The sequence below is a fragment of the Colossoma macropomum genome, unplaced genomic scaffold, assembly GCF_904425465.1.
Source record: "Colossoma macropomum unplaced genomic scaffold, Colossoma_macropomum, whole genome shotgun sequence".
NCBI lineage: Eukaryota > Metazoa > Chordata > Actinopteri > Characiformes > Serrasalmidae > Colossoma > Colossoma macropomum.
In genome coordinates this window covers 6143570-6170634 of record NW_023494791.1, presented here as the reverse complement: position 1 = coordinate 6170634, position 27065 = coordinate 6143570, and the positions used below count along the sequence as shown (strand labels likewise).

The 27065-nt window shown below is 38.4% G+C and overlaps 1 protein-coding gene across 1 annotated transcript in view; it reads right to left on the bottom strand.

Moving 5' to 3' along the window:
- LOC118810153 (CUB and sushi domain-containing protein 1-like) overlaps positions 1-27065 on the bottom strand; it is a 597007-nt gene that overhangs the window by 142087 nt on the left and 427855 nt on the right. The window contains 9 exon segments of the mRNA XM_036573713.1: positions 126-328; positions 3484-3610; positions 10963-11154; positions 12414-12570; positions 16781-16914; positions 16917-16949; positions 22543-22731; positions 24461-24676; positions 25897-26013. Coding sequence (XP_036429606.1) covers positions 126-328; positions 3484-3610; positions 10963-11154; positions 12414-12570; positions 16781-16914; positions 16917-16949; positions 22543-22731; positions 24461-24676; positions 25897-26013 — 1368 coding nt within the window.

The window sequence follows — 27065 nt, the reverse complement described above, 5'->3', positions numbered from 1 at the left end:
ACAGGAATGAAACGCGTAAGCTGGAAACTACAGACAGAATAGAGGATATGATGACAGTGAGGGAGATGAAACAAGGGTGAGAGACAGCAAGAGGAAGCTGGAGAGGGAGAGCAGGAGCTGCTTACTGGAGAACTGAATGGAAAAGCCTGACTTGCTGATGAAGTAGTCGCTGTCGAACTGCAGTGTGAGGATGTTAAAGGTGCTGTGCGTGTCCTCGGGCAGGAGGGAACCACTCCACTCCTTCAGCAGGATCCCGCTCTCCGCCGGGCCGTCCCACACCTTCAGAATGTCGTGGTCCACCTCCGTGTCGAAGACGATGAAGTGGAGGCTGCAGACGTCAAAACATACATGCTTACTCTCTTAACTGTTAGAGGCCAAAGATTCTTAACCCCTTAAAATCCCAGGCTTATTACATACTAAGGCATATTACATATCAAACTTATATGTGTCTATAAGAGTATGGGCGCATATACAGGCCTTTAGGGTTGTCACTTGTAGCTCATTGAATCAAGTGGAGAAATTCACCAAAATGAGAATTATAGCAGGTGTCAACAACATACAATATTTTTCTTGTACACTACACTACTGGTGGCGCTGGAGCCTATCCCAGTGGTCATAAATATATTACATATTAGTTTGAGGGGAACTCCACCTTTTTATATTTCCACATAATTCAATTGTTGAGTCAAACAAGGACTTTAAGAATTGTACAGAAACTTGAGTATGTGCACTGTAGAGTGACATTCACTGATTTTTTTTCGAGAAAGGTGGTGGTAGAAACCAGGGGCTGTGTTTCCATGGGGGACAATGCAAATATAGCCATTTTATTTACTATCCAAAATGACCAGTGAACCTACATGTGTGTACTGAGTTTTTATATGTAATGTTGATGGTAATATGATAGTAAAAATGGTTGTAAATGTAAAAAATAAGCTTTTTGGGAGACTTATTTGCTTCACAACACCCTGTAGATGCATGTCCATAATGATTGGCTTTTAAAAACAAGTTTTAGGCCAAAACCTTCTCAAAACTTTTGTAAAACAATGTCTTAGGCATCAGGCTGTGTATTTGTAATCATTTCATGTAATAACGTTCTATGATATAGCTTTTAGAGGCATTAAACTCTTTAGATGTCTGGTTCCTATCACCACCACTGTGAACATGTGAGTGGCATGTCGCATTAAACCATTCTGAATGATTTTATTTGCATCTTCACCATTTCATTATGCAGACATTTAGAAAAATTGGTGGAATTCCCTTTTAATAGCAATTACTGAATGATAAATCTCATGGCTCCAGGGGTCAAACTCACACTAACTGCTGTAAATCACTGTTTCCTAAACCTGCTGTTCAAGCTGCCCACATTACAGTGTTTTCCTAGCTCTAAAGAAAAAAACTTCATGATTCAAATGTGTCAAGTGGTTGCACAAAAATAAAATGTATTACATCAACACAACTGCTGTCTTTCACTTTACCTATTTAGCGAGAATTGTGTTCATGTAACATATTTCATTCATCTGCAACCACTTGACACATTTGAATCATGTAAATTCCAAGCACTATGTGTTTCAGTGTACTTCAGTTCAGGAAGAGCTTGTGAATTAGCTAAATAGTTGAATCAGGTATGTTAGAGCAGAGAAATATGCAGAACATGGTCACTCCTTGACCAGTACACCACTTGTATTCTTAAGTAACTCTAACTCCAAGGAAGAGTGCTTATCTGGAATCTCGTACTACTTATTGAAATTAACAAAGGATAAAGCTGATCTCACTAATTCATCAGGTCATTAATTTGTGTATTTAGATTGTTTGCTGAATGTATAAGACTGTTATTATTCTTTACTTGTGAGTGTAGCACAATAATTGTTGATTTACAGATTTACAGAACCATAGGTTCAACCATTAAAGATGAGTTAAGATCTGTAATTAATACTTTAGTCCCATGATTAGACTATAAGGTCTTATTGTTTAACTCTTAAATGATCCATTTCATGAAAAACAACATTTCCTTGCTTTTCTTTTTAAATAAAAGAGTTTTAAACAGGATATAAACATTGTTAAAGTTTCAAAACATCCCCAGTCCATACAGTACATATATGGAAACTAAGATGCAAAAACAGCCCTTCTCAAATCACTGTTTTTGTGATGTCACAAGAACCAATACATTTACATATATCTACCTACTTGGCCTACAGCAGTTTAGCCCCACCAGCTGTTGCTTAAGTTCAAAGGAGTGTTTTAGCCTAAGTTGCTTTCTGGTCATGTAATAATTGAATATGGTCATTTTGGTACCTACACAAACATTAAAGAAATGAAATACAGATAAAAAGTAAAAAGAAATTAAATGCAAGTAAAATGTATGATATGGGCTTCTAAGTCCTGCAATTCAACCCTGTGGGAATAAATTTAACTCAGAGCTTAGGACTGCTGATTTTGATCAGTGCTATTTAGTGCAATTAGTTAGTGGACAGTAGATGCCTGTACTCAAACCAGCTGAAAGCCTAGTTAACTTTATATTTACAGATTTAAATTTCTCTTAAGTCTTATAGTTCAACACTTATGTTCTATATTTCAACTATGTGGGTGTAAATGTAACTCAGTGTTAATTTGTACACCACAGTTTTTTTTTTTTTAGATTTTAAATAATTTCCACATTCTGTAATTATTTAAACTGTGTTCGGGGCCCAGTTTCCACATCAGTAAAATCTTCTTAACTCACATGTGAACAGAGAAAGCACATAAAGTGATCTTCACCCTTCCATCTCCTCCTCCTTATGAGGTTGTGTGCAGTGCCATAGTGCCCCTTGGCTATTTGCTTAGAGTCAGCCTTTCAAAATTGCAAGGCTGCTGTGCAAATTTGCAGCTCCGATTATTTAGATCCAACAAGGCTGCGGCCTGTCCTCACGTCAACTACAGCAAACGTTAGCGGAGCGAAAACATTGCAGACAAGCCATTCATCAATAGTAGTCACAACAACGCTAACTGGCCCTTTGGGACGTGTGGGTGGACATCTTTGGGCTCCCTCGGTGGCGGCGTGAGCGTAAACACAGAACTGTTTATTCAAATACTTCAACCGGTCTCGACATTTCTGTACCGAGAGGGAGACACTGAGTGCGAATTTGAGGGAAAAAACCCTTTCCATTCTGAAATAATGGAGCGCATCCAGCAGTGCTGTCAAATCACACTATTGCCGCAATCTCTTCTTTAAACTGAATTGGCTTACCTGATGTTCAGCCCATTTTTGAAAGCCTAATTGGCTTATCTCTGCTTGTGTTCGCCGTTGTCTCCCCTCTACTCTTACGATAATGGACTTGAAGTAACAGATGCCAGCCAGCGGTAGGCCTCGTAGCAGGGCGGCGATGCAATCACCATGCCATGTTATACGTTGTGTGGGAATTACATGGGAATTAACAGAGGTGCAGTGAAAAATCCACACCCTGCTGTCAAGCTGGGGCCCAGAGAGGAATTCATGGGTTTCGGTACCTGATGGTTTTCCCTGTATCAGCCTCGATGGACCAGGTGCAGTGGAGGTTGTTGTCGTAGGGGGCCGGGTAGCCAGGAGACAGGATGCGACCAGATGTGGCACCGCTGATGTGGCCTCCACACTCCGCTAGGCAAGAGAAGCACAAAAAAAAGAAACATTATTGCATGTACTAAGTTTTTTCACAGATATTACAAATGATAGAAAGTTAATTTATACAGTTTTCAACCTTACTCCAAATATAATCTATGGAGTCAGGAGGCTAATGTAGCTATCAAGTAATAGATGTTTATTAGCCATTTGTTTGTTTATTAGCCAATCATTTGCATCACACATTTATCTCACACCACATGCAATTCAATTTCAAATCGATTTGCTTATGTGTTTTTTGACTGTAGATGTATAGCTGTGTGCAAAAGAATGGGCGCCCCCGAGTGAAATTCCATGTTTTTTTAATGAATACGTTTTTTTTGTTTTTTTTTTAGTGAATACGTTTTCACACCCTCTACACAGAACACACTTCTGCACAGGAACGGTTACTGTTTATTTGCTGAATTTAACATACTGGGGGAAAAAATGCATAAATAAAATGTACAAACATTACGACATGCATATATGCAAATATATACATTTTAATGCACCATTTCTGTTTATTTGCTGAGTTGAAGATTTTTTTTTTTTTTTACCCGATTTTCTCCCCTAATTTAGTCGTCTCTAATTCCACCCGCTAGTTAGGACTCCCCCAATCACACAGGCTAACACAGGCTTCCTCCGAGACCTGTGAAACCAGCCACTGCTTCTTTTCGAACGCGCTCGGAGGAAAGCGCCAACCACCAGATCTGTTGCGTCAGCTAACAGACGCCTGCGCTGACTAGCGTCACACTTAGTGAGTGATGGGGGGAGAGGGGCAGCCATTCTACCCATATATATATATATATATACACACACACGACTTAAGGTTGTTTACACATCAGAATTGAGTATATTTTTGTTTTCTGCAGAGAAAAACACAGTCTTTCACAATACAATGCATTTTCTTTTGAAGTTCATATACATGCTGTTTGTGACAAACATGCAAACATGAGTTACAGGCACTCCTGCATTCTCTGCAGGTCTAGGTTGCACACCCTGTCCAAATCCTACTTATAAATGACATAATAAGATAACAATATTGTATTTATTCGTGCCTTTTGCAGGGACCCAAATAAGCTGCAGCAGCACTAAGACGAGTTTGGAATACAGTACCTACTTATAGAAGGGTATTTTTTTTTATTTTTTGCTTAATCCTTATATACACATTTTATTCCTTATTATATTTTTCACATTTTACAATAACAGTGAAATGATGATGACAAATAAAATGACATTTTTTTCATTTTTATTCTACTGAAACTACTTCATGCTATTTAATTTATGCTGAACATTTGTTGCTGAAACTGTATTTGGGGGGAGCAATTTCAAAACAGCATTTTTTGATTCAGCATTTTTTGTTTTGAAAATAAATTCACACCTAGGCATCACCTTTAAACTTAGGCATCAAACCTTTAAACAATTAATCTATAGATCAAAATGTCTCTAAGATGATCAAAAACAGTAAGAAAGGACAAACTTTTGACTGGTGCCGTATATCAACAAGACGGCTGAACAACAGTTTATTCCAAACAACCCAGTCTGCTTTAGTGCTTTGAGAATCCTGCTAGTTCTCACAGTCTTTCTTCTTCGTGTGAAACATGAAGTCGGCTCAAAGGGAAAGGAAACGGCCTTATTATGTTGACTAATTCAAACAAATGAATACAATGACCGCTCTGGGCAATATCATCCATTTTCCATGCCAAGCACCTGCAGTATATCTCATTCAAGGCGTTTTAATTAGGGCATGGGGACTGGAGCGATGCGGAACGGCACCATGTGTCTCCTTTCAAAGGTGCACATTCGAAAACTGCTGGGCTGTTTTAAAAACCAATCGCAGATGCTTTGCTGCAGTTCTGAGCAAAGAGAGATCCTTACTTCATCTCTCAGCTAAGCGCTGGCCTCGCAGTTCCATGTAATTACACTGAATAAAGTCTCTTATGGATGCACTCTGTATATCACAGTTAAAAAAGACACTTGCACTCTGCCACTTCACTATACACTTACTGTAAACCAGCAGGGTGGAGCTATAAGATACAGTACAGTACAAAAGTCAGAGACCACCCATCATTTGTTATCTCCAGTCAAAACAGGCTTTAAAGTATCATTTTTTCAGCATCAAGAACAAAAAGCCTCAACAACTAAATATAGTATTAGCTTTTTCAGGGTTTAGTATATCCACTCTACCTTTATTACAGCATACACTATTTTCAGAAGACTTGCTTTCAACTTTTCAAAGAAATTTGCAGGGATATTTTTTCACACCTCTAAAGTTCAGTCTTAGAAGTTGGTTGCCTTTTCTGTTTCTCACGATCCAAGAAATCTCAATTATAAATTTAGTGTCATGCCTCCCTCCAGCTCTTTAGTCAGTAACACTCTGTACACTGATCCTCTCCCATACTCCAACTCCCAGAATCCTCCAGGAGAGCACGTGACGCTCACCCTACCTGCATCAGCCAATCACTGACCACTCTCCAGATCTCAATCACCTGAGTTCTGACCAGCCACACCTGACCGTCATCTACTTCATCCTATAAAGACCGGTTCACTTTGCTCACTGATTTGTGAAGTACTGTCACAGCCTGTTCGGTGACAACACTTTATTTTGAGTGGTCTTTTTCAGATGAAACAAACACTCAACAGACTCTCAGAAACAGGTCAAAAATATGTGAGGGTTAGGGTTAGGCTTTGGGATGTGGTTAAGGTTAGGGTTAGGCTTTGGGTCGAGGTTAAGGTTAGGGATAGGATTAGGTTTTGGGTAAGGTTAGGTTCTGTGTAATGGAAGTAACATATTAACAGCTCACCTACAGCAACTTCACTGATATGTTGTTGATGTGTTACTGATAATCTGTTAAGAGTTTGTTAGTCATCTACAAAGGACCACTCCAAATAAAGTGTTGCCGACTGTTCTTGTGCATATCGAGCGTTCTTTCTCTGCTGCTGCTCTGTGTTTGACCTGGCTTGTTTTTCTAACCTTGGTTTTTTGTATGTGTCCTTTTTGGCTTGGTCTGCTTTTTCTCGTGTTTTGCCTCTTGGTTTTGACCTCTGTTTGGCTCTCGACAATCCCTTTGATGTTTCTAAAGACCATTAGTAGTCTTTCTCTGGTTTTAACCATCGCTTGTTTTGCTCTTTTTTGATTGATCCTCGTTATATTGAAGCCTCAATTTTTTTTTTACCGCAAGCATCTGGTCTATTTTGCCACTTTACATTTAGACTTATCAATCTATAAAACCTTCCTCCTCTTCTTTCCTCTCAGATATCTAGTTTGTGTTCTAGTGCAAATTTTCTCCTTGTCTATTTCCTTTTCTCAGTGAGGTTCTTCTTGAACAGCTACACATCCTTTCAGACCCAGAGCGCTGAGTTGTCTTCTCACAGTGGAAGGATGGACAGAACACCTGTGGATGTTTTCAGATCTGAAGCAGCTTGATTTTCTCCTCTCTCTCAAAGACGAAAGCTTTAAGCGCTGTTTATCTGATGGGGGCAGTTTTGGCGTCTACTAGGTCTTCCAGGTGGTTGTTAGGATTCTCATTTTCTCTGCAGCTTTTAATCAGTTTTGTTATCTCCTGTTTTTAACTTTTTTCCCTTTGATGTTCCCCTCTTTTATCACTTCAAAGGCCAAGACAGTTATTTTGACAGTTTTAAAATTTTTATATGATAATTCAGACAAAAAAAAACCCGAAATTACTGTTCACTTACTTTTATTAAACTAGTGTATATTTCAGTCTGACATTTTAATGAGCTCAATATTTAAAAAGACAAAAAGGAGCAGAGTGTGTTTCTATCTCGAGGCCACTGGCAGACATTAGACTGTTTTCATCTCTGCGAGCCAAATCTGTCCTAATTAATATTAAACTATACTAAAAGATGTTAATTATATATATTTGTTAATTTTGTGAAGTACTTATGCATTTATGAACATTTCATCAAATTTTCTGTGTAAGTCAGTATGACTGGCTATTTAGCAGTAAAAATGCAAGACTTTTGCTGCATGGTAATAGAAAAAGCTACCAATACGCAACAGAATTTTTATTGTTCTTTTTGTTCACTTAAGAAAGAACTTAATGTGAAAGATAACATGTGGCCTCTGTTGTGTAATACTAGTACTGACCCATATGGATTCATTTATAAATTAACTGCAAAACCCATAATTGAAATTTGTTTTCCAGACATTTCTTGTAACATATTCCAACAATACAAAATTAGTTTTTAAAATTATTCTCTGTTGTGGTATAAATAATTGGTCAAAAAGACCTTTCTAGGGGTCGTTCAAGTGAATCTTACATCTATTCTCTTCAGAAATGTTCGTAAATATCTTCTGAAAAAAGGCATGGCTGTTTTAACTGGAAATAAACAAATCAATCAATAAAGGGTCTCTGACTTTTGCAAGGTACTGTAAGTGTTTCTAATAAAGCAGCCAGTGCATGTTCTTATAGTGGTGAATGAACCAGGACAGTGTGAAGATTTAGTATGTTTCACAGTCAGATCTGCATGCGTATTCAAACAAAAGAAAGGAAAATTACAGAGTAGGTAGCAGCTAAATTTGCTGCTTTAACAAAGACTCGGGCCTACCGTTAGTAACATGACAGCGCAGGCAAGGATCATCCCATTGTAGCTCAACTCGCAGGATTTTTTTAGGTTGGTATTGTTATACTTGAGCAGCACTGTACTAATATTTTCCTTTGTGTGGGTTTTAAAAGTCATTACCTTACACAGCACAGCAGACTTCTACTGCCTCACATGCTCTTATACAGGCCTATTGCAGCCTCAACAACACGATCGAAATCCACTATTAAACAAATTAACATTCAGGTCTTGCACAGAGACCTTTCACATTTCTTCAACCAGTTTCTGACTAATCTTCTGTCAAACAATATACTTTATGACTATCACTAGCAGTACTCTGCGCCTGACTGAGCATTTCCATACACTAAGAAGTTCTCCATGAGACATGCGATGACATTTATCTTTCTCAAGTAAACTTTCCTTAGTCAGCTATAAATGACTCTGCTGATGTTTTTGACAGCCTCTCAAATACGGTACTGCTGAAATGAATCATTTTATTATTTCCAGAACTTTTTTTTTGCCTTTTTTTTCCTTTCTCATCTGCCTCTGATACTATTTTTGTAAATAATGACAAATGATGACAAGCAGTTAATGGATTATTTGTGACGTAGGGTAGAAACTTCACATCTTTTTGTACTACAGGCAAAATGTTTGAAACAAAGAGTGAGCCTGAGAGAGAGTAATCACTTCAATCAGTGAAGAGGCACAACAGTTAAACAAACCCAATGCCTAATATTCCATAACAGAGTCAGACTGAAGCTGGGATGGTTTTAAAATACTTCTCTCTCATTACTCTGATGACAAACGTAATTTTTTTAAAGGAACAGTTCAGAGAAAAATCTAACATGGCCAGTTTGGCAAACGCTGTTTGATCCTAAATGTAGCCAGTCAGCTAAAACATCTTTGATGTCTGAAGTACGCTTCTTTAGTTTTAACACTGGAGCTATGAGGCTAATGTAGCTAATAAGCAATGGAAGCTAACACCTCAACAATTAGCATGGTGCTAACCGCATAGTAAATTATAACAAATTTGCCTCAAACCATGTCAAATTGTTAAGCGATCTTAAATAGTTTTGCTTATGTGGCGTCTAACTGTTGAAATTCTTCTACATAAAAATTATAGATAGACTCCAGTTAATACGGCCATTACTACTGTTTTTAGCTATGTGACTTAATTTTGTCCAGTTTCATGGATAAACAGAAACCTCATAAAGTCTGTTTGGGATTACTAAACCACCCTATGTGTTTTGAGATAAGACTCCAAACATGTCTTGGTTGCTCAGCTACATTTGGGGTAAGAACAAAGTAAGCAAATTGGATTTTTTGCCGGATTGCTCCTTTGTTTAAAGCGCTCCGGGGGGATCTTAAAAGCCTAATTGTTGTGTCCTCGATTCCTCTCTCCTCCGTCCTTCAGCCTGTGACCTGGAAATCGATTGAAATCCAACATCTTTGAGGATGTATCAATTCTTTAATTGCATTTGAAGAAATGGAGCAGTGAGGAGAGTGGAGAGTGAAGAAACACACATGCATCCTACAGGGAAAACTTTTTATCGCAGCACATGACGTAACTGTGTGGTCCAATACCTCCCCTCTGTGTTGAATAATTTCTGTTAATGGGATGGTTCTGTAAAAGGCTGAAGAAAGTTAAATTAAACTGTAGATGTATTTCAGTAAAAAACGCACATGTAAAAAATCAGTTGGTAATAGGATATATATATTTTTTATCATGAGCAGATCTTTTAAGTCATGTAATAGGTGATTGACTGAAGATGACTGAATGAAGGATGTGTGTGTGATTATACATCATTAAAATTACAATGATGATGACAAAGCCTTTTAAACTCATAGTTGCAATTTTGCTGCATTTTACCAAAATTCATCCTAAAGCAAAATATTCAAATATAAAAGGAAATTTCACAGAAACCTCAACAACTAAATATCGCTGTCCAAAGACGTATCTCCAAAATGGTAACTTAACAGGAGACGGCAAAAACACTGTTACCTTTTAATGTAAGTAAAGAGATTTTATTCTAATTGATTTTGGGGCATTTCTACTGGTCCATTCATCATGTGAAGGAGAACTGCCGTGTTCAAATGACGTAAAAAAATAAAAATTGACAAAAACGGAGATACATGTTTTTCTTTGGACAGCGACGATATAAAACATTATCAGCATTAGTGTTTCCACTCTTTGATTTTATTAAAGCTTCCATTCTTTTCAAGAGACGAGCTTCTAGTTTTTCAAAGAAATCTGCAGGTATATCTTTTCACACCTCCAAAGTTCAGTCTTATAAATTGGTTTTGAATTTTCTGTTTCTCAACATTCCATGTTATCCCAAAACACATTCAATGTGGTTGAGGTCTGGACTCTGGACCACTTTTCTGATAACACCAGCAGCTTCTTTGTTTTTTTTTTGTCTATTTCTGTTTCTCAGAGAGCTTCTTAAAACATACACATCCTTTCAGACCCATTTTCTCTGTAGTTTGTAATCATTTTTTGAACTCTAGTTTTGGAAACCCCTGGAAACATTTTTCTCGGACTTTCTCCTTCCTTATGCCAGTGGATTATCTTGGATATCTAATTGCCTCAGAAATATCTCCTGAAAAATGAATAACTTCTACTTACTGGCTGTTTTGACTGGATATTAAATAAATTAAATAAATCTCTCCTTTTTTTTACAATACTACAAAACATTTTCATGATCATTGGCTTTGATGGCTAACTGTAGACTTTGTCAAGACATTTGTTAGTGAATAACTAACACGATCATTTGTAGGCATGCTCTTACCAATGCAGGATGGTAGTGGCTTGTCCCAAACCCGACGGTCTCCACTGAGGCAGGTCAGTGTGCTGCTGCCGTGCAGGGTGTATCCCGGGTTGCAGCTGTACAGCACATATGTGTTGGCAAAATGGCCGTCATCCTGGATCTTGTAGCCGTAGTTAGGGGTGCCCGGCTCTTCACACTTGACAAGGTCAAAGCCTTGGAAAGGGAACCGAACAGGAGGCGAGGTCATCAGAATGTAAAAGAGTTTTTTTTTAAAGAAAAAAGGACATCTGTCCACTGAAATCAACCCCCTGGCAGGCGGGGGCTGATTCTTGCTTAATAATGACATAAAGGTTGTCCTATAAAAAAGGCACCTGCCTGCTGCGATTGCTGCATCCGCCGCCCAAAGCAGGCAGTTTCAAATTAATATTGGCACAACATATGCTCGGCTGAAAGATCATCTTTTATCTGTGCGCTTGCCCTGTAGCCGTACGACTCATTTTATCCCCCCACGTTCCAACTGCACGCTAAAGCACTTTCAAAGGCATCGTAAACCAGACAGCCTGGAACGGAACTAGAATGCGCTCATCTACCCCACTGCTTCTCAGCTGAGCTGAGCCAAGATGATGATGGAAAATAAAGAAAAATGATTATTTCATTACTACTGTTTCATTGCCATCATTATCATTATTTTTGTTTAAATGGTTTCAGTGAAAATTACAGTGTAATTTGCATATAATCAACAACATTGTGGTATATTTTCCCAAACTTAATCTGTCAAAAAACTAATCAATAACACAAAAATGGAGATAAACTGCAGCAGGCTGAAGAGGTCGATATATGTAAATGGTTTGATTTTTGTGATGTCACAAAAGCAATAAATTCAAAATGGGCTGTTCTTGAAGCTTAGTTTCAATATATAGTGGTCTGCAAAACTTTGAACAGTCTCAGTCAAATGACAGGTTTTACTGATTTCCTCTACAGGGTACAAACTTAAATATGTTTTTTTCTTCACATTTTAGTGCACAATTTCTATTTACTTGAGCCTGACATATCGGAAAAAGATAAAACCTAAAATTAAAAATTGTGCCATAACTTCTGCACAGGCCATATTTTATTTTTTCCCCTCAATATCTTTACAGTAAATAAACAGTAATTGTGCATTAAACTGTGCAGAAGTGTGTTCTCTGTAGAGGGTGTGTTATTTTTTCTTACTTTCACATGTAATCTGACCAGGGGTGCAAAACTTTTTCATATGACTGTGTGTGTCAATGGCTTGTTTTTTTGTGAAATCACCAATAATACTTTAAAATGTTGCTGATTTTGCAGCTTCATTTCCACATATAGAACATATGGACTAAAGAGTAGATGGTACACTGTCAAACTTAGTGTTTACATACATCAAATTATTTTTATTTTAAAAAGTAAGGATAGTAAAGTTTTCTATGTTACAGTACCTTGAGGAAATCACTTACTAGTGTATATCAGTTTGAAGCCCTTGCTGGTTCCTGTCCCATTGCTGTTAAACTCAATCCATAGATGGTTGGAGGTGCTATTGATGATGACGTTGGACATTTCGCTTTTTGTGAAATTGCCCAGCAGTCTCGACGAACTGTCTTGGCCATCATAGACCTGTAAAAAGGAAGGGACAGAAGACAGGAACAGCATTATTGAGAGCTGGACTGCTGCACTGCTTCTCAAGGCTTTGTCTGAAAAACGGTTCTTGAGACAGCCGCATGCATCTCATCATAATATTCATGGGGAGGTTTTTTTTTCTGCCCCCCAAAACAAAATGTTGAATTTGGTGTCTCTGCTGATTTTGTAATTGCTTTTGGATATTACATTCATATTGAGACAGTAGCCTCCATAAAAAGAGGAAGAAAAAAAGCAACAACACGGCAGCACGGTAGGAAATATTAAAGGTCATAAATCAACGTCAAGCAGCAGTTTTCCACTTTTCTGGTGCGGAGGACATTGTTTCAAGCCCTGATGGAATAGATGATCATGTGACTCTGGCTTGCATGTGTAGAACAGGCTGTCAGTTTGCAGAGGAATGGGAATCCTCTGCCAGAGTGAGGAGATGCTTCCAGCTCCAATCTTCAGAGCTACATAAAACAAAGCATCACACAGAGATACCACCAAGCCAAAAGAATCACTTCTGGAATTGCTCACGAAGCCAGAATTAACCGTAGTCATCATTTTAACGGAAAAGAGCTTGCCGAGGGACGTGTTGGAATTACGCGCCTGGTATCGAATAAGATCGTAATGGAGTCAATTAGCCGTAACACATTCATGGAAATAATGTTTTTGGGATTAATGGAAATACCGCAGGAATGAGACTATAACAAAGATTAATGTGCATCTGATTGCAAAGCTGTTTCACTGTTTCACACTCTGGCTACTTAATTAGTGGTCACAGTAGTCTTCAGGGAGCTCCTTTCTTATATGAAGCTATGGGCGCCTTGAGCGCTGAGACTTAAATGAATCTATGAATAGTTAATGCCTTGGCAAAGTCACATGCCGGGTACCTTGTGGATTACAAGCTCTTACATGTTAACCATGCGGCAAACAGCAGAGGATGACGCAACGGACAAAACTCTGCCATCAAACTTCTTAATTTTCGGCAGAGCCGCGCAAAACGGCCCACACTAATCACACTAAGCTGGGGTACCTTATTAATCTATTATCTTCTCTTTAAACAGGCGACCTTTGAGAGGTGCGGGCTGATCTGGAGGGGAGTTTGCAGTGAATTAAAAATGCTGAAGGGTGTGAAGGAGCCACACTTGGCATGCATACTTATGCTCCAGAGTAGGAGGTCAAAGCATGAAGTCAGAATTCTATTAATTCTGTCTTAAAGGAGTCTAAAAACCTACTAAATTTTTGCTTAATAGGTTTTCCACTGGGGCTACAAGGCTAATAGAAGCTTATAACCTCCAATTAAAATGATGTAAAAAGCATGCCTAAATCTTCACACCAAAACACAGTCATTAATATATTACCTGTTAAAACTTTGTTGTGACACCATCTATCATCTTGATATGTAGAAAAATGGATAAAAACATGCTGCTTAGCTAAAAATTGCAACACTTGCCTTTGAGAGCCCATTTTTTGAGCTAAATTACATTCATTTCAGTGGAATTTGCAACGATTAGCTGCTCCACACTGCAAACCTCTGGGGTGAATAAATTTCATGTGCAAAATTTCACATCTAATTCAACTTTGGCATATTTACATCTTCAACCATTAGTGCTACTGCTTTGGCTGTGATGACCTCTGATGAAAACAGAACGTAGCTAACAGCTGACAGGAAGCTAACAGAAGCTTATGACCAACATCTTACAGACTGCTAATTTCATCACATCATACCAAACTAAACAGTCAATAAACACCCTTATAAAACTTTGCTCATGACACTGTATGCCATGCTGATATGTACAAAAATGGCCAAAAACATGCTGCATAGGTAAAAGTAGCAGTAGCAGCCACTATGAAGCCGTATTCCCACTGGTTCATATTAAAGGCCCAGTCATACATGCATTTATCAGTGAAATTCTGCAAGTAAAATTACATTCAGTTCAAAGGAATTCACTGTTTATGTGCGATTTCACATCACAAATATCAAGGCCAATAATTGGCAGGTGTACTCAATTCAACTTCGGTGAACTTTGACAAGCAAACTCAACCTCTGAAAGGGCAGCCCTTCATAGCTCTGAACCTCCAAAACAGTGCAAAGACTAATTTAACCAGTGTCTAAGCACATCTCTTGCCCACTGGCTATAAACGCATGAGAGAGATACTGTGTGATATGATGTATTATCATCTTTACTTTTGTCTTATTGTCTGTGGTAGACGAGTAAGCAAGCCTGCTAACTGCGATGGTAGAACCTTTGGTAACCACAACTGCACACAAGTCACCCCACTACCACCAACCACACCAGTTATCTACACTTTTTTGCTAGAGATCAGTTTCAACATCATAATCTTGTGAATTTATAATTATCTGATCTGTTCTCCTTTTGAGTTTCAGTTCCTATCGGTGTTTCTCCTTCACCCTCTGTGACACTCATGAAGTGTCTGGATGCAGATTTCTGTACAGCTTGCTATGTGACATTGTCTGTTGTAGAAAATGCTATACATATAAAATGAAATTATATTTCAGCTAAGGGTGTGTGATACAGGAAAAACGTAAAATGGACACTTGTAGACTTTTTTGCGTTATGCAACACATCACAGTACTTCAGTTTTCTAAGGTTTGATAAGTTTATACAAAATAAAAGCAGAAGTACTGCCTGATATAAATATGTGATACATTCTATCACAAACTTTCTGTGCAATGATTTATATTTAATGTTTCGTTGCGCTGAACTAAATTGAATTCAAAAGACATTTTTTGCAAAACCTGGAAAAATCAACCCACGTCAGCATAATGTATTTGAGCAGTCAATGCTGGCAATGACTTCCAAATTAAGATAACAAAAAAGTCAATTTGATCGAAGATGTTGATCCATATTAAATCAATAAGTTATCTTTGAGTCTCGATTATGTGTTACTGCCCACGATAACACATCCAGACATCTGTGGTCCAGTAAATACTGCATCAGCGTACACATCGTAAGAGATAAATGCATACAAATCGCTAGACTCCCATTATAGTAACCTGCTACTGGCTGGTGCTGGCTGTGAGGAGCTTGGATGCATGGCCACGACAGCAGCCACGTGCAGAGGATCATGGCAGGCATCCGCCCTCCTCTGTGTTTGACAGGGTTAATCAGTGTTGGTTTGGTGTTAGCTTCAGTTATATGAGCCCTGCTAGCATTCTGAGATTTCCTGCATTCATTGTCTAGCTAAGGCATAAGAGATCTAGACATAAATAGTTAGCAATAAACAGCATTTTTTTTTTTTTTACCCAATTAAGTCGTTTCCAATTCCACCCACTAGTTAGGACTCCCCCAATCACACAATGCTATCAACGCTAGGAGGGTGAAGGCTAACACAGGCTTCCTCCGAGACCTGTGAAGCCAACCACCGCTTCTTTTCGAGCTGCCGCTCACGCAACGTCACTGGACAGCCGAACGCGCTCGGAGGAAAGCGCCAACCGCCAGACCTGTTACGTCAGCTAACAGACGCCTGCGCTGACTAGCATCGCGTTGAGTGATGGGGGGAGAAGGAGGGGCCATCCTACCCACCCAGAGAGAGCGAGGCCAATTGTGCTCTCTCGGACTCCCAGCTACGGATGGCTGTAGCATCACCAGGGATCGAACTCGCGATCTCCTGATGATAGGGCCAACGCTTAGACGGTTGTGCCACTCGGGAGCCCCTCAGCATTTGACAATGATCAAAACTACAGTCCTAATTGTCTACCTGTGGAAATCCCAAAATTTCTCCTTCGCTGGCTCAGCTCTTCAGTTTCTTTCCTCTCACAACGTCGGACAGCTGAGATGCTATAAAACTGTACATTTTTTTGTTTTTTTTTTGAAGCGACGCAACACACTGTGGCTATATTTTATGTGTCAGGATGCTTAATTGACCAACGATGTACAAAGCAGTGGCTCTGTAAGCATCACTGTCATGGCAGTCATCGCCACATTGAACGGTGGTATGTTGACAATATGGCGATGGCGACAGGTGTGACGTCAACTGAATGCTATCAACAAGACAGATTATACTCTCTTTGTAGTAAAACAAGTAGCTGTTCATTGTCCTTTATGTACAGACAATATCCACAATTTGCTTAGAACAGCGTATTGTGTTGTAATTTAACACTATAACAATAAATTACTGTCACATTTCCCACCTCTAATTTCAACTAAATTGGAACTGAAATGAGAGCGATCAGCCCTACCAAGAGGAAGTCTCCTTCTCGGAGCTGGAAGCTGCTGGCTGTGAGCTGGATCCCCTTGCCGTTGTCAGTCCTCACACGGTAAATGCACTCGTGGTTGTTGTCATAGTTGTTCGGATAATTTGGGGACAGGAGTACCCCTCACTCCCCAAGGAGGAGGCACCACACTCAGCTGGCCAGAACCCGGAGGACAGAGGGAGGAGGAATGGTGAGAGGGTGTGAGAGAAAGAGAGAGAGAGAGAGAGAGAGAGAGACACAGAGATAAAGAGAGATGAACAGGGTTAGGGTGGAGGGCTAACTCCATTTTTTTCAAGATACAAGAAAAGGCCTCTCCCATGTTTTTCAATGTATCATTTTCATCATACTGCTTTTCACTGATTACATGCACTTACACTCAATGAAAGTAAAACCTGTGAAACTTCTTTTAATAATTTGACCCTTAAGGCCAGAGCACCCTGACCGCACAATGATGAATATTCCAGTGTTTGCAGTTGGCCTTAGAATGTCCAGAAAAAGAACTGACAAGCCCAAATAATTAGAATGAATAGAGAACAGAGGTGGAGAGCAAAGGCTGTGTCAAAATTTTACTCAATTAAAAGTGGAAGTATGGAGTCAAAATATACTTAAGTGAGTCAAAAAGTGTGCAGCTTTAAAGATACTGAAGTACTTAAAGTAAAAAGTAAATGTTTCAAGTAAATGTTTCACTGCTTTCAAATGCAAGTGGGGGGTACTTTTCTTTGAAAAGAAACTTTTGACTGACATGCACGTTTACGTGATCTATGTGAGAGAAACAGAATACTGAGTTTATAAAATGAGTGTAGCTAGCTGGCATTTATGCTGGCGGTTTTGGTCTATTTTACTGTATTTTTTTAACTTAAATAAATTAGAAATAAAATCTGGATTAACTGCACATGTTTAAAATGTACTTAACTTTTACCATTTATTACATTTTTACAGTTTATCTGATTGCATTCCATTGTTTGACCATTAACTTTTTTCCTCCGCCATGAGGAAAACAGCGCCAATTCGTTCTGCACCAAAAATTCTGACGTACCTGAGAACATCATCCAACTTCGAAGTGCGTTCGTGTGGTACCTACAGATGGTTATGATAAAACTGAGACCACCTGAAAGCAGCATTAGTCCCAACCTGTATCTAACAGGTGCTCCCCTTACCTATCACTAACGCACATTATCTCCTACTACAGTACAATAACAAAGTACTATTACTCAAACATATTCCACCTTTGATGGACAGAGTGCATCCTAGCGTCTTCAAACAATCAAACACAGGAACAGTACATCAACCAAATGTTTGTATTTGTTTGTGTTTGTCCGGTTGGTCAAACTCTGTCCTTTAACCTGTGATTAATAAACAAGTGCAGAGTTAATTCTGTAAACACTAAGCTAGTGGCAGAAACACCAAAACAATAGACAGCACTGAACATGTTAGAACAAGACAGAACCAAATATGAGTGTTGTCTTTTATATTAAGATAAGATTGAGATAATCTGCCCATCAATTGTTCTGACAGAAGTGAAATGCTGTTATTGACATGAAACATTTATTGTGAATTTTCAGTCAGTTATTATGATGCTAAAATTTAATTTTCATCCCACCACTAACCGCAGCACATGAACGAAAGAGTTTAGGGTGGAAACAATCAGATTCCTTATATTATACAATACCTGCCAGCTCAACAACAAAAGTCACCTATCTTCCCCTGAAGCCATCCCTTAAAGTAGAGGCTCTTGTCCCTAAAAGTAGCGCTCTCTTGAAATAATTAAGCTAGCAGCGCCCTGACAGCTGTTGCTCTATTTCCTGCTGATAGGCCAGTCAGGGTTCTCGCACCAGTTGGAATATGAGCCTTTGTCATTTTGATGAATCACCACAACAGCAAACTTCCGAGGAATACTAATTAACGCAGGGCTTTATGCATTAGTTAGGTGTTGGTCACAAAGGCCCAGGGCTGCACTAGAATCAGATGTCCTTGTCGTTAATATTCTGCTCTTGTAGCTCTAGTATATACGCAGATGTTGCCTCAAGACCTTGAGTTCTGCAGCCAGAGCCACAACTCTTGCAGTGACTACCTGATAGCCTAACTTTTAAAAGTATATAAATACACGGGTCCTGAAATGCACGGAAAAAAAAACAAAAAACTGTTTTCCCAGATTCTGAACGGAATGATTCGTTCTAACAACTACAGTAGAGCTCTTCAACAGTTTTTTATACTATGAAACATGAGCTCATAGGTTTACTGAGGTGTGAGGAGTATATGGAGACGAAACAAATGGGGACATTGTATTGAATAAAAAGTCAAAATCTCTGCATGCGACAAAGTAATGTTCAATTTAATATGTCACTTTATAAAGCTAATAAATAAATCTCAAATTCTGAAAGCTAAAAATTCTTGTAGACGCTGCACCAATTAGAGACAGAGACACACACTCAAACATACTCATACACGTTTGTATTACTATCTTGGTTGGGTATTTCCACTGACTTCTGTATGGCTATAGCTAAATACTGCTGGGGCATACAATGTGTCCAAAAGTTTGCAGACGTCTGCTCATATAGCATTTCTTCTGAAATGAAGCGTATTAATAGTTTAAGTTTATAATGTTTGTCCCCTCTTTTGCTGGAGTGCCAGCCTCTGCTCTTCTGAGAAGGCTTTACACTAGATGTTGGAACACTGCTGTGAGGGTATTATTGCATTCAGCCACAAAAGCATTAGTGAGGCCAGGTATTGATGCTGGATGTCTAGATCTGGATCACTCCAACTCATCCCAAAGGTATTGGATCACTCCAGAGAATGCTGTTCCACTGCTACACAGCCCAGTGCTTAGGTGTTTTATACTCATCTAGCTGACACTTGGCACTGGGGATGGTGCCTTTAAGCTCATGTGCAACTGCTTCAGAGCGTTTTGTTCACCTGTGTCAGCAAAGGGAGCACCTTAAAGAGGAAATTATTCATGTTTTCCATCATCTTAGAGTAGCGATGCACTGAAACGAAAAAATCTTGACTGAAACCAAAACCGAAATTCAGAAGAGAGTTCTTTTATGTATAATTTGTCATTTTATTTATGTTTTTGAATTAACATAATAACGCTGACAATGCTAAAAAAGTCAAGGCAAAAACTGCCATGCTGGAAAATTTAATTTAAGCAGCTATCTAAATATTATTGCACTGTATGTATTAAAAGCTGTAAAATTCTGAAGTATAACATTTCATATTTTCACAAAGGCATCTGAATTCCAGAGCACCTCTGTTAACTCCGATAACAGAAAATACATACTTTTTAATATGTAAAGCATGGCTTTGGAACTCGCATCTAACAGTCTGGCAGCTGGGGGCACTGTTAACACACAAGTCAATTAAGTGTTCATCATTTAGCAAGGAAACAGCCATGAACTCACACCAGCAGGATCTACTAAATGCATGTTTGCAGCAACACCTCTAAAAACTAGAGGTACCATATAGAGCTGCAACAAGTTTGAGTGTTTCACTATTGATCTGTTCCTACTCAAACTGTTGAACACATTTATGGTGACCCGGAGGAGCAAAGGGACAAAAGGAACAAACAGCATTTTTAATTCCTGCCTCATTTTCATTAATGTTCAATATATATGTCAAGTGTTAGATTTTCATACTTCACTGTATGCCTGTTTTTATCAAACCGAAAGTGTCACTTTCAACCAGATTATATACATTTGGTGTATAGCTGTCTTGAAGATATTAGGTCTCTATAAAGAGCTGAATACACACACACACACATACACATACACATACACACACACACACACACACACACAGTCACACAAATGAGCACACACGCACACACACACTGTTAAATGATTAACTACAGTAATAATCTCATCTGAAAGCCCTGCACAATAAGCACTGATCATTTAGCCAGCATCTTTATTCCTTTCCACAAATACCCTTGGCCATAATTTGGGCTCTGAAAAAAGAACGAGAACGTCTACTCTGCCAAGTTCCATTAGAAATACATCTTTAATAAAATGAGAGATTTGTCGATGCAATTTGACAAAATGTGCTTGATTTATTATTAGAAAAGTTCAAAGTAAGGCAACATTCAGCCAATCATTTGTGGAGGGACAAAAAGAGCACGGAGAACTCCACCTATACTGTAAGTGCCGCATCTTGACCAAATTCATCTTGACTCACCAGCATAAGAGCTATACATCTTTCACTTAACACTCACTAAATTAGTGTCTGAGTCATGAATTCTGTATTGTCTGCTAGTATTTTTAGGTATTCAGGCGGTGAGTATTTCATAATACTAAGCCAGTGACTCATAAGGCTTTGTATTCTGTGCTTTGTATGTGTTGCAGGTGTCAAACCTTATTTAACAAAGCACAAAAAGCGCAAAGAACTCTTTAAACTAGTGAGCTAATATACTCCACACAAAACTCTAATGTGATTTAGGGAGACATCTGATAGCTTTTGAATATATTTAGGGCTGAGAGGTGCGAATAACCCTTTGGACCCTATGAAAGCAACATCAGAATTCTGGGGGGTCTCTGAAAATAAACTTTAAGAATATGTTATGGTGTTATGATGCCAATTAGGGAGAAATAGACGCTCAAATATGAATACAGGAAAAGGTCAATGTTGAAGCGGTTCACACTGTAAAAACCTGAAATCTTAGCAAATGAAAACATCTTAAATGTAGTTAGTAAAGCTAGTTTTTCTTATTAAGAGATTTCTTGTTATTCGAACATTGTAAGATTATATAACTTATTTCTATAAAGTGTCTTATTCCAGTGGCGGCAGATAAGCAATATTTCTCAAAATAAGTAAAATTATCAGACAATGATAGATAAAACAGTAAATTGTAAACAATACTAAAAATGTGTGTAAACAAATTGAACTTAAGTATTATCTTAATTATCTTATAATATTTTACAACAATCTCATAATGGGAAATATTACAGATATTGACTACATTTATGATGTTTTCACTTGCTAAGATGTCATTTTTTGCAGTGGTAACTCAAATAAATGAATGAAACAACGCAAAGTGAAATATTAGGTTAGATGAACAAAAGCAAAATTTTTCATCAATTTAAAGCTCAAAAAACACCTTTACTCAACTTCTGTGAAGTTATTACAGTGTAGCTTGCTTTGCCCTTATAAATAGTAATTATTTGGACTCCCTATTTGACAGTGTTATGTTTGCAGCTTTCAAATGCACACTGGAGTGGAGACCTTTGTGTGTACTCTTTTTTTGAAATAATGGACGTATTTTTCCAAAAATACTGCAAATTTCACAAGCTATTTCTCCGCCTTTGCCATTGAAAAGTTTGCTGTTGATCTGCCAAGCTTGAAAGCCTGTCAGAGGTGGCAACCAAGGGGACAAGCCTGTTCTTTTACTTTGCATGTTTAAAGTGCCACTTTCGCAAAGCTGTCAAGGCTTTAGTCTGAAATGAAACAGGAAAAAATTCTCTTCTAGGATGTTTTGGGTTCCATTTTAAACAATATAAATACCTCAAATAAAGAAATGTTTTTTGCAGCTGATATCAAACTGAATTATGAGAATATATTGCATTGAATACAAGTTACAACCCTAGTACAGACACATGATGAAAGCTTCATCAACTTTCAGAGCACTGGATTACTGTCCATGGTAACTGACTGTGCTATAGAGATGTGGCACAAAAATGCTGGTGTTTGTTTTTAAAGTGAACATGGCCTTTGTTTCTTGGTCATCGTAAGGATAATAAAAGCATGTGTCCACCTACCCACACACCTGGGCAAGGCTGCGCTCCACACGCGCCGGCCTCCTCCCAGGCAGGTGATCTTGCTCTCTCCCTCCAGACGGTAGCCCGAGAAGCAGGTGAACATCAGCGAGTCGCCTACTCCAAACTGGAAGCCCACCCTCCTGCTGTAGGCTGGAACCCCAGGGTCTTCACATGGCTCCAGATTATACTCTGTGAAGGACACAGCACTGTACTGATTAGGAGGCAATTGGAATTCAAAAAAAATCAATAAAAAAGCCTTGCAAAGTGCAAACAAATAAACAAATCTAGCAGAATATGCAGCTCCACTGAAGGACCCAGTTTATTTGGTTGGTCCTTGATAGATTATCTACAGATGCTGAAATTATTAACAGACTGCCTGGCAAAAATCAGTAGATTCTTAAAATGATAGTTTTGCAAAAAATTGCATTAATACAATCTTCACCCCACACATGGTCCATCAGCCAAGACATGCTTGATTTACAAAACTTTCTTCTTTAATTTTGCACTTCGGACACAATGAGGCTATTGTAATTTGTACTGATACCTATAAAAATAGACAAAAGTACTACTCTTTTTTTTTTTTAACCAATATTCTCCCAACTTAATCGTGTCTAAATCCATCCACTTGCAAGCCCCCCCCATTACACAATGCTACCAAGCTGGTAGGATTCCTCTGAGACACATGAAGTTCCACCGTATCTTTAGAAACTGCACAGTTCACACTGGACAGCTGTGCATGCTTGAAGGAGAACACTAACTGCTGTTACATTAGCTAACCGATGCCCACACTGGCTAGCATCACTCTGAGTTAAAATTGCGGGTAGGGGGTGGTAGAGGGGGAGGACCAATCTTCCCATTCAGACAGAGCAAAGTCTATTATGTTCTATTCCAGCCGTGGAGGGCTGTGGCATCACTGAGGACTGAACTAGCTGATGATAGGACCAAGGTTGCGCCACTCAGGAAGCCCCATGTACTACTATACTAGCTATGTAATATACTTTATTTGTCTTACAGTGTCAGAAACCACAAATACAAGGCAGTTTTCACAGCGCTAACCCAGTGGCTATAAGCTTTAATTACATGCTAACTATATTAGCCAGTTGTGTGCAAAACTTAAGAAACTTCAAACACCAAATATACCTTAAAAGATTAACTTTGTTTGAGGTAAGAGGAACACTGTGTAATCCTACATTTATCTTGCATTTCAGTTTTTTCCTGGGGTCCACTTATAATGCATAACTGTAGTTTTATACAGTCATAATTCATTTTTACTTGACAACTTTGTTTATCCCTTAGAATTAAACAGGCTGTTTTTGCCTTTAAGATTTGATGTGTAGATGACCTTTCTTTTGAATGGCTATCCTGTTTTGTGCCTCAAAAAACCTTATGACTTTAATATAAATGAGTGGAGCTAAACTGACGTTGGTACAATAGACAGATATATCTGCAAATGATTGTTTTTCACGACATCACAAAAATAGTGCATTCAAAATAGTTGAATGGTCAAAACAGTTTCCATATATGGACTGTATGGACTGAGTGAATAACACGTTTTGGAACGAGTAACAATGTTTACATACCACATTAAACAATTTTATTCCAAATATTTGGTTTTCCATGATATGGGCCCTTCAACAGACTCAGTTGGTTGATTTTCACCACACAGTCCTGCTTAGTGTTGGGGATAAAACTAGTTTAGGGTTAAGATTCCGATTAGAATTGCTTTGAGTTGTGGTTAAGGTTAGGGTTAAACTGAATGCTGCTTTTAGGGCTACGTAAAAGTTAAGCTCATGTTAACTGACATTCAGTTGATTAATGATAAGGTTAGATTCTCAAAGACTGCCAAAATAAAGTTACTTTTCACTTTTCACAAAAGCAATGAGATCAGTTGTCATGGCAACAGCGAGTAACAACCTACCTGAGAAGGTGATGTTGAAGCCCTCGTAAGACATTGAGAAGTCAGAGATGAAGCGGATCTGTGCACTGAAGTTGCCAAACAGGCCGGCCTTGACAGAGGGCGGCAGCACGGAGCCCGTGAGGCGGGCCACGGGCTCAGCGAAGTTCCCGTCTTCAGTAATGAGGAGGTAATCATGAGAGTCCTCCAGGTGGAACGTGTGGAAGACCAGCTGCACCCCTGCGGAGCGAGAGATGAGATTAGAGCGCCGTCCGTCACACGCCGGAGGCTGCGCTTTTTCCCCACCCACAGCGAGGCTGCGGTGGGTGCACGGGACTGGCGAGAAGAAAAGACGAAAAATCCGCATCACCCCCAACAGGGTGCCGGATAATAAAGCAGCGAGGGAACGTTCGAGTGTAAATTCCTTATCAAGGGTAATTTTGCAGGGCTGTAAATCTCTGACCTCATAATGATTTGATTGGATTACGATTCTTTAGGAAATGATTCAGTGCATCGTGAAATCTCAAATTTCACCATCATTTGATACAATTAGACTATTTTGGTACTGATTTATTTTGACTGGTGGAACTGTTTAGACGGTATTGGGATGTAGATAATAAAATGGGTTATTTTCACAAACATAACATATGATGGGAGTTGTAAAAATAAATATGTATGTATTTTTTTTTGCAAAATATAGTGTTCTGCAATTTTATCTCGTTATCGCAACTGTTTTTTTTTGCCATAGAACATTTAGTTGTTTTGGTTCACATTATTATATTTTACAAGGAAACCATTAAAGCTAATGGATTCAACAGTTAAAAGTAATACAAATAATTTTTTTCTAATTAAAAAGTCAAAAAAAGGATAAATATCAGTAATATGAAACACATATGTGGACACACTGTGAGAATTAGAGTAAAAAAAAAAGCCCAAAAAAAACCCAAAACATTAAAACAGAATAATGAACTCTAGTCACTTTTTATTGCTCCATATTGAGCGCCAATTGATCTACTATATTATATAAATATTGTTTATCTACATGTTGATTATGACACTCAAATATTTTTATTTGTTTATAATAATCCAAATGTACCAAGCTTTCCGTTCTTAGCACATTTATTTTCAAAAAGTGACATTTCAATTAAAATTAAATGTATTTAGTGGATTTAAAGATTTTATTTGGGCCAAATATAACACATACTGTATTTAGTATTATTGTAACTGATTATAATCAGTTCTAACATTCCAAAATCAATGCAACTGGATTGCTATCTTTAGATGTGTATACACACTTCCTAAGCCGCTTATCCTTCTGGGTCGCGGAGGATGCATATACAATCAAAGTAATTTAATGTTGAAAGTTCTGATAAGGGTGGAGGGATTACAGAGTCAAAGTGTCTACAATTATCAGCCACTTATAATCTTTACTCTTTCACAGGCGTAACCTTTCATCTTACCTTTCCCATGAGAAACTTCTATGGTCCATGTGCAGTTCAATGAGTTTGGATAGAAATCTGGAAAACCAGGAGACAGGATGGTCCCAGTTTTTCCGTAGACATAACCACCACACAAAGCTGAAGAAAAAGAAGAAGGAGGAAAAAAGCACACATACAGTTTTCAATTATTGATGGGTAAGTTCAAAGCATGATTTCAGTATAGCTTTATTTGAAACAAAGGGCTCCCCACCATTCTCCAAACACCTGGAGTGCAGTCTGGGACACGGATGCTCTGTAATTATTCATATATAGCTTTATATATCAATCTTCTTATTTTGCTAACTAAAAAAGGTAATACAGAGATGCAAATGATTACGGCCTTGGACTGCCTCTTAAGATTGGATTTGATTAGTATGCCAATTGTGGTGAAAATTACTCAAAGAAATTGCAGCGTTAAAAAAAAGTCCTGGCGGATTTGATATGGAAATCTAGGTCAGACTCTGCAAACAATATCCCTCGGTACTGAGAATCTAATATGCACTTTATAAATTCCATAAACAAACTTAAACTCCTTCCCAGTGTTACTTAGACAGACAACACTACTGACAATGAGAAAACAGAAATGTAGATGAGAATTTAACCAACTGTTAATTACTAACAAATTGGAGGCCACGACATTGTGGCTCATAAACTAGCATCTTCCCAAGTTTTTTCTTAAATGTGTTCTTGAGAAAGGTCCTAAGAAAAAGTCTACGTCAGATTCATGACGTGTTCTTAAAGCGCAGAACTGTTCACACCTTTGTGCTCTTGAGTGTGTGCAGATTCTGTTCTTTCTTAAGAACAAATCTCAAAAAAGAAAACATTGGTTAATGTCGGAATCTGTGTGAAAAGTGCGTAAGTGGGTTTTAAGAAGAAATTTCTTCTTAGGAATGGTTGGTGAATGAGTGCAAATTTTCATAAGGTGAAGAGCCACAGATGATAGTCTAGTTCAGCATGAACTCAAATGAAAAAAGGCCTCAAGATGTCCTTGAGCTATAGGTTGGGGGTTACTTTTCCTGTTTACTTCAAAATAAAGTAAGAGTTTATGCCAGGTTATTTTATGTGGGTTTTATCTTGATTGTATCTTAATGAGATTTCAATTACCTCATTTACATTTACAGGTGTCTCTGGTTAGTTGGATTGAAATTAGA